This window comes from Anguilla anguilla, chromosome 1 (assembly GCF_013347855.1).
Source record: "Anguilla anguilla isolate fAngAng1 chromosome 1, fAngAng1.pri, whole genome shotgun sequence".
NCBI classification, from domain to species: Eukaryota; Metazoa; Chordata; class Actinopteri; order Anguilliformes; family Anguillidae; genus Anguilla; species Anguilla anguilla.
In genome coordinates, this window is record NC_049201.1 from 27972376 (window position 1) to 27986526 (window position 14151).

General features: G+C 36.8%; 1 protein-coding gene across 4 annotated transcripts in view; it reads right to left on the reverse strand.

Annotated features, from left to right (window-relative positions):
- LOC118214216 (ephrin type-A receptor 7-like) overlaps positions 1-2850 on the reverse strand; it is an 84141-nt gene extending 81291 nt beyond the window's left edge. For 3 of the 4 annotated variants that reach the window (XM_035393978.1, XM_035393968.1, XM_035393947.1), the window contains exons 1-2: positions 2647-2850; positions 844-908 (exon numbers count right to left, since the gene is read on the reverse strand). In XM_035393978.1, the coding sequence (XP_035249869.1) occupies positions 844-908; positions 2647-2740 (159 nt within the window). In that variant the 5' untranslated portion in view covers positions 2741-2850. The remainder of the gene's footprint in view (positions 1-843; positions 909-2646) is intronic. The other variant, XM_035393956.1, reaches the window with a different exon arrangement.
- Positions 2851-14151: the final 11301 nt, after the last annotated feature.

Consider the following 14151-nt stretch of genomic DNA (forward strand, 5'->3'; position numbering starts at 1 on the left):
CTTTGAAAGAATGTCTGGTTGTGTGGTCAAACACTTCTTGACCTGTAGCAGACCTGATATCTCAGTGAGTTAGGAGACACTTCCTATTTTGTGGATACTGACAGCTAACTCACCAAATAAATCAGTGTAAAAATACCAGACCCAAGTTCATATTTGAAATACTTTTTCATGTTCTAGATCTCAAATATTTTAAAGCACTCTTGTAGACCCCTGAAACCTTTTGACAAAATATGTAATCAACCAAAGTGTACAACCATATGAAATCAAAATTTTGCTCTCTATTTTTGTGAAAAAATATTTATATTTTACAATTGTCAGTCATCGGCTAGACTTTTACTTGTGTGTAATGACTTTGAGTATTTCAGTTAATTATTTAACCCAGGTATATTTAAAATGCATGTACATCCACAATTAATTCTTAATAAGTTAATGCAAACATCCAGTCAAATAAGTTGACTGACATATCATCAAATATGGCTGACATCTGCCGCAAGTGTGCAATAAAAGACGTGCCTGTCAGACTGAAAAGAAGTAATTGCTCTCTCCTTTGCCTGTCATTATTACTTGTATCCAGAGTGGAAAATTAAGCGAAGAATAAAAACAGCATCCCCTTGGAAGGCTATAGACCAGGGATACTGAAATCTGGCGGTCAAGGTCAGTAGTACTGCTGTTTTTCTCTTCTGCCTGATAGTTCATAGTCCACTGATTGGCCAGAGATTACACTCACCTGGTGCGTCAGGTTTAAATCAGTCCCTGATTAGAGGGGAGGAATGAAAACGAGCAGTACTACTGGCCCCAAGGGTCAGATTTGAGTGGCCCTGCTATAGACATTAGAGAACTTACCCCACTTGGAGGAGATGAAATCCACTCCAGGTCTGTCTGTTGGGCTTTAGAGTCCAAAAGGATTACTGTCATTAAAAAAAAGAAGTGAATAGCTTATTAATGTATTATGTCAATAAAACACACAAACAGATGCTTGCGCTCGCGCACACACACACACACACACACACACAGTATGAGTCAATTTCAACATACCCAAGACCTCAATGATATTGTAAATTCATGTAACTTATGTGTTGCCCCATATTGTTTAGCAAAATGAAAACTAACCTGCAATGCACAGTTGATAAGGACAGGACATGGTTATAGCTATATTTGCTTCTATTGATATATATGCTAGTAGCTTCTGTTGATATTTTGTGTGTAGGGTTCTATTGTCAGACCTCACAAAATTCAGACACAGCAATTCAGGATGTTAGAAAGCTGTATGTATACATTTGTTTATGCACTGCTGTTTACCTTACATGTCCTGAGAAATAGAAACTACACAGGCTCTTACATCAGAAGAAAGATAATGGTTCATCCATGGTTCACTCTATGGATACTTCAGTACCTCGACCAGGAGAAAAGGAAACCAACGCCGTTTTTAGCACAAATGTAACTTTTTTTGTATTGAGGTGCAGTGTCTGATAGATGTTGCTAGTCACTAATACCAAGAGCCAAGCACGCGCGCAGGCTTTCAATACATGCCTCCTGTCTGCATTTTATCGTTATTGCTCCCATCCGAAAACATGGAATCTGGGGAAAGCATGTCTAAACCTGATAAATTCGTTACCGATATAGCGATTCTTACGGATAGGAAATAGCCTACATGGCTTTTACGCACAATCTGACAAAAAAAAAAAAAAAACGTACATACAAACGTATGTCATGAACTGCATGCACAGGCAACTATTACACTTCGGCGTGCCAGTCTTTGCCAGGCAAGTTGTTCCATGGATAGCCTACCATTGAGAACTACATTTCACTACATTCTCTACATTAACTGGACCTAAAATGTGTCTACCCTTAACTTGCAGAACTTTTCCATTATTGGTCCTCACGGGAAACGGTGTTTTTTTTTCTTTTCTTAATAGCCTAAAAGTCCAAATGTCTAATGACTTTAATTGAGTCAGCACTGTTTATTAAATATTTTGATTTCATAAAAATAATATGAATTTTGACGTTGCAATTACTGCATGTGATATTACAACAGCGAGCCTTTCATCGTAAACGAACGCAACAAAATAACTGCAAGCGAAATTGCAACAATTCATTGTTAAATGTTACTTTTCTAGACAGTGTGTATCTATTCCAACAATGAACGCCTAATAAAATGTAGCTCCGAATTCACAGGACAAATAGCAGTTATAACATCCTAGTAAACTTTGTTTGACATGATTTCCTTTGCATGCCAAAGATTTGGCCAGATGGGTAGTATGCTTTACCATGTGCCTAAGCTCGATGGGTTATGTAGCCTAAGTTACTTATTTTGCATAGCCTACTTATTTTAACAGTGACTCTTTACAAGCGTTCCGCATATACCGGGCTACATTGTGCTGCGTTAGGAAATACTTGTCTCTATTAAAAATAAATAGATAAATAAATAGTTGTAGCGCAATAATAATAATAATAATAATAATAATAATAATAATAATAATAATCATCATCATAATAATAAGAATAATAGTCATTTAGGTAAACGCCCCAAACAATGCATAAAGTAGCACAAATATGTGGCTTTTGTGTCACTTCATCACACCGCAGTCAAATTTCTGCATGACCGTGGGAAAGGACGCGGGAGAAGGGAACAAGTTTATCCCTTACCTTCTTTCGTGTTTTGTGCTATCCCCATGCTCGCCTGATGACATACATAAAGACAAAATACAATCCACAGATTGGGAATCGGTGTCGAAACCATGGCGCAACTGGAAATTGGCTATACGTGCTTTGTCCACAGCGCTTGCTTGCCATTGACGGCGCTGTAGCAGGACTGGATTTGCGCGTCTCCTCCTCTCTCTCAAATAGCATCGACAGCTGCGGGGCGGAGACTGTAACATCGGCGATGTCAGTCAACAGGAATGATGAGTGGAAGGGCTTCCACGCCACGCTCTCGCATTATCTTGGTGCGCTCAATGCAAAGCAGAGGTGGATCTCGGTGTTATGAAAGAGAGAATGGATCTATTAAGGTATCCCAGTACTGGCAGCGTCTTCGCAAACCAATACAGCGAAACAAAGAAATAACAATTAACTCACTTTAAGTATTCTAAAACATTAAAGCTGCTTTACACATCCCGTGAAAACACTGAAAAATATAAACGTAAATGTGTGGGCTAATGTCCACTCATTGACCTTGTTAAAATAATTTACACTGTTTAAGGTTATTTCACGGTCAAAACAATTAGTGAGGTATTATGGTAAAAATGATAAGGGAAGGTAGCCTATATGTAGCCTATTTTAATTTACACCAGTTTAGTCTAATCGGTGCTGGTACCTTTCAGAAATGAAATCCTGATTTCTAAATGCCAATATCCAACTCCATCGTATCTTTGGATTATTTATTTATATTTTCTTCTTGTGAATATGGTTTCATATTCAGATTTCAGCTGTAAAACACAACCGACCTACGCTTATGCGTTATATCATCTTTTATTGCAGAAACCAATCACAATAAAATAATTAGATTTTTTTTCATATAAATTATGTATCAAATATTCTGCTACATACTTAAATTATCCATGCAATATTTGATTAAGAAAAATAGTTATTCCATGTATTTCTAACTGCTATAATGACTGAACATGCTGAAAAACCAGATTCAATTTTTTAATTAAGTTTTATTTAAAAGTAAATGCAACTATTTTTTCCTCACGGAGTTTTGTGAGGTAGTTTTGGTTATTTATTACCTTGCTAAACTGTTTGTAAAAGAATAGACAAGCTCATGTTTTTAATTGTGTGACAGATTGAAGCACATCTGAATAACAAAAATCCCGTTTATAACTAAATTACTTTGTTACCAAGGTGCCAATGTGTGCATTTATATATAGAATAACATGCCAGTTTTTATTATTATTTTATTTTGGTTTATGACTGGAAAACGCAATGTTGCAATCAATAGTGTCCCTCTCACACCTGGAAACTAACTCTCTACCTCTGTCTTTGTTGAAATCAGTGACAAGCTCATTGCCTGTGTCCCTCTCCAACTCAGTCACTGTCTCACTGCCTTTGTTCTTCTCTAAATCATTGTTTTCTCATATGATTCATTTGCTCAAGGCCAAACCGGTGTACATTTATCATTAGAGCTTTTTTTTTATCTCTTGCCAGGTTTCATGCTAGACAAATTCTTCTGAACCATGACAGAACTGCAAACAGTTTTCTATGGCATGTAACTAATGACAGAGTCCAGACTTATTGCTTGGATTCATCGTTGTGTCCACCATCTTATTTATTGGAATTAAGGCGGAGTGGTGCAGAGTACTTTGTCAGCTGTGAAGCAGACCACAGTTCTTCAACCTATGACCAGCTTGTAGAAATGAACTCCAGCATGTTTTATATGTTAATTTATTTTTCAAATATTTTTTAAAAATTGTTTTATTTTTTATTGGCGTTCTATTGGGTTTGGAAAAAGCATTCTGATCTGTCAAATAAACTCACTTTAGAGTGCAAATGTGGCTGTAAAAGCCACCTCAGTTACTGACTCTCTGTCGGTGTCCCTGTGTAGCTTAATAACTAACTGGCTGCTTGTATCTGCACTGAACTCCGTCAGAGATTGACTACTTAATGGAGCCGCAGCTCTGGAAATGCCAGCCTCCGACCTCTAGGGGCAATAGAAAAAGCTTGAAAAGTAGTTTAATTTAATTCATGGGTGCATGAATATACATGGGCACCTCTTGATCAGTTCTCATAAGTTTCTCCTCCAGGAATAAAAGGTCTGTGCTTCTAGATTAATTTATAAGAATGTAATTAATGAACAGGTGTTCTTCATCTCCAAATACCTCACAGCAATATTACTGAATCTCATATATTTAAATTTAAGATTTAAGACAAGATGCTACAAATCATGGGGTTCCCATGTACCGCATCCAATTAAATCACTGACTCTCAGTGCAGTGATGTACTGTATGGTCTCCAGCTGACCATTCCAGATTCCATTGTACAACATACAGTGGCCTGGTACTCTAAAGGGAACAGTTTAATTGATATCAGCAGAGAAACCCTCATACACTAATTGAATACATAATTTTATGAATTATTCTTTGAGAAGCCCCCATATGGAAAAGACATGCATTTCAAAATATGTTTTCCATATGGAAAGGAAATACATTTAGAAATACTGGGAATCAATGCATTTAAAAACATGGTAAACATGTATTGGAAATGTTATAAATTGAAACAAAAATGTTTTAATGGATATATTTACAAATTACATTTTTATGTGCAACATGTATTTCATACATGTCGATTGGTATATTTTTAATATAGTTTCAATACATTTCGATATATTTACATGTGTGTAAAATATATTTCTTAAAAAGTATTCTGATATATTCACAAATATATGCACATATTTTTCAAACAATTTAAGTAATTGGTACTAACACTATGGCAAACTTAAATAAATATTAAATGTTGGAATTATACCATTTTTGGTATATCCATGAAAATATGCTTATTTGTCCTCGATTACAACTTGTGTGCACTCATTAAATACACAAAATAGCTACATAAAAACCATGAAATATTTAGCTGAATACATGTATGTGCAAGACTGTAGATGTATTGCAATGCACTTGACAAACATTTTGTTCGAACTGTAATACATTGCAGTATATTTAGTCAGGACTGAAAATGTATTGCAGTCCATTTGGAATGCATTCTGTTTAAACTGAAATAAATAGCATGCATATTTTTCATATGGGCCAATGCAACCAGGCTGTGAAGAGGAGGGGAAAGTAGAAATACTTTTAAGACAAAATTTGGGAATCTGGGGAGCGATGAAAATGTGGATAAGTGACATTATATAAGTTGCATATGGTGCCACTCTGAAAGTAGCTGGCCACGTAATGACTCAGTCAGTGTCATAAGTCCCTGGAAGGAACAACATTATGGGGTTTTAATAGTGACTCAGCTCTTCCATACGGCAAGGTGTGTGTTCAGATGTGGAAATCCAGATCTTTTAACAGATCGGTGATATAGAATGCAAGCCCCCACAGGAACTCTTCACCGCTAAAACTCACAGTTTTTTTTATTTTTCTGCTGCAGGGAAACTCCAGCACCGTTCGCAAAAAGTTTCCAGCCGGTTTATTGATATAATCATGCACTCATGCACTTGGCTGCATCTGTCACAGCCAGATGGAGTTTGGAAGGCAAGAAGCTTTGCAGTTAAAAGAGCAATCCCCCCCCCCCCCCAACCGCCCCCCCCCCCCCCCCCCCCCCCCCCCCAACCCACTCCCTTGCTATGGCTGGGGGCAGAGGAGAGGACCCATTCATATTCATGACTTGGGTTAATTTCACTTAATTTGGTTTAAAAATGTGGGCATGATGTATGCCATGAAGGTAATCATTCATAGGGGGCGCTCTGATCGGGAAGTTCGAACACAGTATCTGAGGTTTTGTGAGCATTCTAAAGCTTAATTAAAATACCTTGCCAATCTAACTTGTACAGTATCTGACTTGGGTTTTGGAAAGAAGTGAGGCTTTTCATTGTGTCAAAGACTCTAAGTCTGTTGTATATTATTATATATTCAGTACAGCTCAATTCATTTTAGGAATTATATTTAAGTAAGATTATTAAGGATAAAATATAACATGAAAAACTTTTTTTTTTTTTGCTTTAAAAGCAAAATCTGTTCTGGGGCGTACTTTGGTGACAACAGTAATGTAGATGCTCCTGGCTACTAGCGGAACTGCTGGAATGTTATCCTGCAAAAACAGATTATTTATTTATTTTCAGCCTACTCATTGTTTGGTAGTTTTGTGACCTGCAATAAACCTGTTTGGGTCAACGTGGTTTTGGTGGTGGTGCAATAGGGAATATAGTTAGGATTGCTACTTTTGGCTCATGGAATGGCAAAATGGAATATACACCATATTTTACAAAAAAAGAAAATACTAATAAATATGTTGGCCATAAATCAAAATACTCTTCCTACTTACTGTGAAGCCTACAGACCTGTCCACATTAAATATGCGTTTAAAATTCTTATCAGGATTGCTGTGGGAAGAAAAAAAAAACTCAATTGAACAATTGTTTCAATTGTACGGGCTGTTGAATATGTTCAAATGTTGAATACGACACTATGAAGGTATTGCATGATTTTGCACTAAACGATATTGCAATATCTACAAAAATGGGAACATTTGGCATCATGGAGTATACAATACATTTTCAGGGACAGACAGCCAAAAAGACAGACATTCACAGAAATGGGTTTGGATGGGTGGTCAATAAAACTATGTGGTTCTGTTAAAGTTTGATGTTGAATATTTTGTATTTTGACCCACCCAGACCATCCTTTAACAGGAACACTAGTGCAAAGTGCTGTTTTGATGCTCGTACACATGTGAACATTTGATGTTGATCATATGGAGTAGACAATCACACAAGACTATAATTGTCAAAGATATGTATTTGATAAATAAATAAAGTATGTGCAGTTGAACCTTTAAGATAAAAAACACAGGGAATTAAGGTTTTTTGCAATTTAATTTGAATCTTTTCACTTGAACTGTTACTTACAATACTGTTAATTTATTATTGAATAGGCTTGTCTCACTTTGTAGCCATAGCCAGTTTAAATCAATCAGCAATTATAATTAGGATATGATTAGAACTGTTTTTTTCAACATCTGCTTTCTGAACATAATATTTCCTTTTCAGTGACCCATTCTCTTTGGTATCCTTGTCATTTTATTCTGATCTTTCATTATCTCAGAAAGCAGTGTGGAGTTTATTAGTCAGAACAGTGTGAAGGTAGGCTACCATAATAGGATTACACAGTGTCATGCCCAAATTTTCGCAAAGAAAAAAATAATCATTCAAGTAAGCAGATAAACATGTAGTTGACAATTGAGGCAAATCCAGCTGTTGTAGGTCTTCTTTGGATAAACCTATCCTCCTCACTGAAGTCCAGCTCAAATGACCTAGGGTGGTCAAAATGGGTCTTACAGATTCTTCTCTGTTTTATGTGTTTATAAGCAGCTGGGTAATTTATAATTTTTTTTTCTTCTGTTGCATACATTTGTGTACATACTACTGAGTAATTGTGGGTGTTGCTAATAAACTATGCCCTGATTTTACAATAACCCAGTGTAATCATATTATGCCATTTCAATATATGGCTTTTTTGACTACATATGGCACTACTACTATTTAGTTTTCCAAATTGCATTTTTTTGTAATAGTGCTGAGATATGTCAATTTGTCTAATTATGATCATGAAAAATGATTAGTTTCATTTTTATGCAAGCCTTTTTTCATCAGAGCTTGATATTGATAAGGCATAATTGCATATGCTGCTTTAGGTTGGCTGCAGAGCATCACAAATGCATCAATGAAACCTAATTGATCGGTACATTATACTATGTCGCTCAAATAGTCAGGTAAAAAACAGTCTATAAACAGTTTTGGTACTATAAATTACCATAAAAAGAAAATAATGACAAATAGTAAATCAATGAGAAATAATAAATCAAGGCTTATATCCAGCATGAAAATTCACAAAATGAACAACGAATGCACACTGCATTATCTACTTCTTGACAATGTCAGTTGCTTGAGGAGGCCTTTTTGGGAGTGACTGCATTTCCTGGTATATCAAAAGTGACAAAGCTGCCAGTTTTGGTCTTGATGCAGTGATTCTAAAGAGTAAAAAAGTGGCAGATCTGATTGGTCATCATGAATCCAAATATCCATAATAGACAATGGTAATTTATTCCTCTTAAGCCAAACTCTTTTGCATTGGCATTCCAGGTGCACTACAGTCTGTAGTAACAAAATCTGACTATGAAAATAGGGTCCTGAGTATATGGCTCTGTTTTGAAATTATTTAGTAGAATTCTCCTTTTTGTGGAGTACATATCCCATTTTTTAAAGTTAGCAATGTGTATAAAACACATTGGTTTCTTATCCTTGATTCTGTAATTATACACTCCCACAAGCACACCCACAAAAATTTATGTCAAGAAAAGGCTTGAATTCGATGTATCACACTGTGACTCACCATTTGCTTGAACTGCAAGTTTAAGCAACCATTTTTCATATAATTGTATTGGTGTTCCAGTTAAATTTCCATGAAATTAATTTATAAAAATGCTGTGCATAAATAGTCAGTCGCTAAAGAATGGAATATGAAATGTGTCCTAGTGATACTCTGGATTTTTATGTGCAGAATAAATGGTTTCCTGATAAAGTGATTATGACAATGATAAAGTGTCATAATCAAGTTATGAGGCATTCCCCGATGCTGTGAATTCTATCAATACCACTCACTCCAGGCTCAGCAGAGTCCTGTAACTCATAGATAATTGAGTTGGGAAGATCCTGCAATCGTTAAGCATCAACTTTAGTTTCCAGTTATTTCTCTCTGTTCCCGCAATATGCCTTATAGAAACCTCGGCCCAGATTCAGTCTAATCCCAGCAAGCTTCATATTTAACTCCTGAGTAGCAATTCTAAATAAATGTTTGATTTTTCAGTTCTTCTGCAACATTTCTTTCCCCCATAAACAGCAGTAACCACCGACGTCATGTTGCATAAACCTTAAAAAACAACAGATGCTGGAAAGGTTCATGTAAAGGTAAAAAGGATTCAGTATATTTTTTTCTACACAACAGACTGTGTTTGATCTATAACTAGAAATGGTTTTGAAATACAAATTTCAGAAAATTCAATAACATACTCATAATATATGCATAAGGTCAAAGTTCATGCAGGGCGATGCCAACAAAGTGCAAATTCAATCCTTTTTTTCATATGGTGCTCTAGAATACATGGTACTGTGTACTCACCGGTATGCTTGGCAGCAGTAGTGGACCCAGGATTTCAATGTTGATGGGCCAAAGTAATTCTGGCTGGGCCCTTTAATTGAATAAATTAGGCCAACTGTTTGCACACCCCATGTCCTTCATTTCATTAACTTACAGTGGGTTATATGGCTCTGTCATGCCAAATATGCAACGTTTGCCATTGAGCTGTTTATGTCGTGAACGGCTGATCAGCGTTCTAAACTGTTATTGACACCTGCATTCTACACAGCTGGAAGCCGACGTGTTGCTAAATGCAATATAGAACCCTGGGTGAAATTGACTGGTTTCTGAGCAACGTAACAGCTGAGGTACACACACAACCCTGAGTAGTATATTCAATCTGAAGAAAACGACATTCTCAGCGTACAAAAATGCCTAGTTACTCACACGTACAAAGCAGGGTCTAAAAGTCATTTATTCAAACTCGCAAAATCTAGGCCTGCCATTGGAGGTATTGATATCAAAATTAGGTCCAGTGACAAAATATATTGGCCATCATAGCTCACACAAATTAAACAAGCTGTATTTAAAAACAATGCTACCCAATGTTTCCTAAATTATTTAAAGTAGCTTGGCCCTTATAGACAGTGCTTTATATGTATAAGTAATTTGGCATTTTGTGGCTGTGTTTGTAGTAATGTGAATAAATATAGGCTACGAGAGAGTCATGCATAAGCTTACACATAAATACATTCAAACACACATACATTCTAGCTAAAAGAAACACATAAGCATGGATTTAGTAATTTTTCCTTTACCATGAATGACAAATGAATGAAAGTGTTTGTCATATTTTTAAATGGCAGTGTTTTTAATGGGGTATTGTGTATGTAACAGACAGTAATTGTTTGTATGCCAGTAGAACATATATTACATTACATTACATTTATAGGACTAACATTAATTTAGAAACGTGCCATTGCAGGGTAGCTACAGTAGCCTAGTTAAAGAGTCATTGTCTTGTGCCTGTCAAGTTGTTAGCAAGGTAGGTAACTTTAAACTTGGTAAAAATTCTGAAAGCGAAATGTGCAAATTTGTGTGTATTTTGTTAGGACTTCAGTCCTAACAAAGGAAGTATAAATCAGTTTTCTGCACAGTTACAAAACAATAGTTTCATTTTTCTAGGAAACTATTATTTAGCAAGCAAGCATAATGATTTAGAGATCTCCCTGAGGACAAGGGGGATTTGCATCTGTGCCTGCCACTCTTCCAATGGTCTCACAAGCAAAGATGCTACCCAGTGCGCTACTGGTAAAGTAGCCACCGGGGCCACAAAGGTACATTCATTGTAACCTTTACCTTTTCAGGTAAGTATTCTAAGATACAAATTTTGTGTACACTTACATGTGTGTGTATTCAATGTTTTTATTGGCTGATGTAGCTAAATGTGAAATGGGAAGATGTATTCTTTGTGTGCCTGGACCATGTGTGATTGGCAGGAAAAGGTAGAAGGAACAAATGCAAAATCCCCTAAGTTTGGGGCTTTATTTTGTGGACGTGTGATGTTGTTTGTGAACTCTGTCTGTTGACATGAGGACAGGAGGTACGGAAATTAATGTTTGTAAAGCCTGAGAGTCTGTGGTCATTTCTATTTCTGTAGGAAACCCTGTAAAGTGCCAGACTCTCTGTGCTGTATAGGTATGGGGCAGACCTGCCATCCTAATATTTTGAAAGAAAAAATCAATATCAATTTGGGTTGCAGAAGCTGAAATGGATTTCTAATTTTTTTTTTAGAAAGGGGGAGGACATTTTTTCATTTCAATTCTTTATTTAGCATTAATGTCAATTTAAATAATTGGAAATAAAAGTTTAAAAATCCAGACTCTCATTTTAGGATGGGCCAGTGGTAAAAAATGGGTGGGCCCAGATCTATTATCTCCACCCACAGTCCCGCACCTGCTAATCCAGTACATACAGCCATGTCAACATGTGCATTGAATGCAATTATGTTTTTTTGGAACACAACTGTTATGAGGGGGGCCTTGGGACAGTGTGTCCAGTCAAACACGTACTCTGGAATTAAACAGAGCTAGGGTCTTATTACACATTTCATACCATACTTTATAGATGTTAATGAAGATTGTTAAATAAACTCTAGATAACATTTTCATTTTACAGAAAAGAACTGATTGTGGGACCTTGGCCAACATGTTGACACAACTATTGATTTTCCCCACACAAGCACTCAGTCATTAAAAATGTACAGAAATTGTACCTACGGGCGTACACTTGCTTATCACTGGGACATTACCCTCAGAGGTACATTCATTGTAACCTTTACCTTTTCAGGTAAGTATTCTAAGATACAAATTTTACCCAGTGAGGGAACGTTGTGCTTTAGAGAATAAAAACAGACCCCAAACATACCCCTTTTTCTGTCACGACATACATTCCCTGCAGTGCAATGTAAAGACTGAAAGATATGGCAATAGAAATAATGTAATCAATAAAAGTGTGGAAATGTTTGTATTATGCATGTCTCTGATCGGTTGTGTGGCGTTCACTCTGAAATTCCATTCTGTAATTAACATTATTTTATTAATAAAATAATGGAAATTATGCTTTTTTAGGAGTTATAATATTTGTTGCGCATTGGAACAAAGCAGAACCTTACATAATGAAAGACTGATTTAGCATAAATCCTGGCAAAATCAAGAGCTGTAAAGGTTGCATTTCCATATCATAAGAACAGAGGCTTTGCTCTCATGCGGTCCTGGCTCCCAACCTGGAAGGTGGTCCAGCTCTCTTTGAATGTTGAATAATTCCTGAACCAAAATTAGGCTGCACCACTAGCTTGGTTCAGTTAAGGTAGCTATAGTAGTGAAGGCAGATCAAGACTTTATGACCCTGAACATGTGTGGATTTTTGGAAAATATGAAGGGTACTACGTTGCCTAGTGAATGCATGAACGTTGGCAATTCCCCTGCTACAGATTAAGCATGTCTAAGCATGGGGTAAGCATGCAGATTCTAGTACTAACTTTTTAATAGTCTGTCAAAATGCAAGAATGCAGGAACAGCTACATTAAGCTAATGAAGATCGGTGTATTAACGGGAGAGTGGTGCCTTATGAACATTGGCTGAAGCCCCCATAATTTTATGTGCCACTGGCTGATTTGAACCAACCATAGTGGCTTTGCAGTGGGAAATCAGTGATTGACACATGGTGGCTTCACCCTCAAGGGAGTTCATGAAACCTCATACTCAGTCGCAGTGGGCCACGTTCAGACTTTGTACGGTAGATTTATGCACATCTTCTTTGCTAAGTCAAAGTTATGTGTGTTTTCTAAGGGGGTCTTCAGGGGCATATTGCAATGTTCTAATCTTTGATATTGGGAGGCGTTTCCTTGTGCACTGGAAAATGTACATTTTCTCTGGTTAAGCACATGCCTGTGGGTGGACAAAAATACTGGTACTGAAATTCTACTTGCACCGTTCAGTAATTTTGAATAAAATTTTAAATCAAAGCTCTCCTGAGAGGTGGTTTCAGTGCACTTGTGATATAATATTGATGTGAGTCATCAGCTTAAATTGGAAAAAAATAGAAAAGAATAAAAGAGGCTTTCCATTGTAACAAAGGTAAATACTACTTCCTGTGTTTCTGTATTTCAGATTGTTTTCAGCAGCCCCACTTGAAATAGTAGCCCATTAAACAAGAAATAGTCCCTCACTGTGTTAAAAACACTCAGTTTATCTATTGAATTGCAGCCCACATTTTGTTTCTATTTGACCAGCCAGACGAGAGTGCATTGTGACTCTCCCTGTGGAAAGCTTGTGTTGAAAACAGAAGTGAATTGATCATTTAAATAATGAAACTGCAATTCACCTCAGAAATGGTGTTTATCTCTTTCAGCTATATTCTGAATGCACAAATGGGCGAAATAGGCTGCATACGGATATTATTCAGGTGTAAATCAACAACATTTCAATCCAATAATTTGACATGTCATGATAGCAGTCTAACGATTTTCCTTTGCTAGTGCCGGCACCAGCAGCAGACACCAGTTTAAATGTACAGACGAGATGGAGATGGTAGAGGCTCAAAACACAAGCTGCAGCACAGTGGCCAATCACCACTCCATGCTGCATAGTACATGCCTTTTGTATGGAACATGTCCACCAACGCGAGATGGGCTGCGATGGGATCAATGGAGCCGTGCAAGTAGGATGTCAATGGCTTGAAACATAAATGGAGGGACCTGAAAATTGCTGAAAACTGGCCAGCTGCAAGACAGCCAGTAGTGAGCCAAACTGGTGGCGGAGCCATACATTACAGTACTAAATATGCACTTCTCATATTGTGGTTT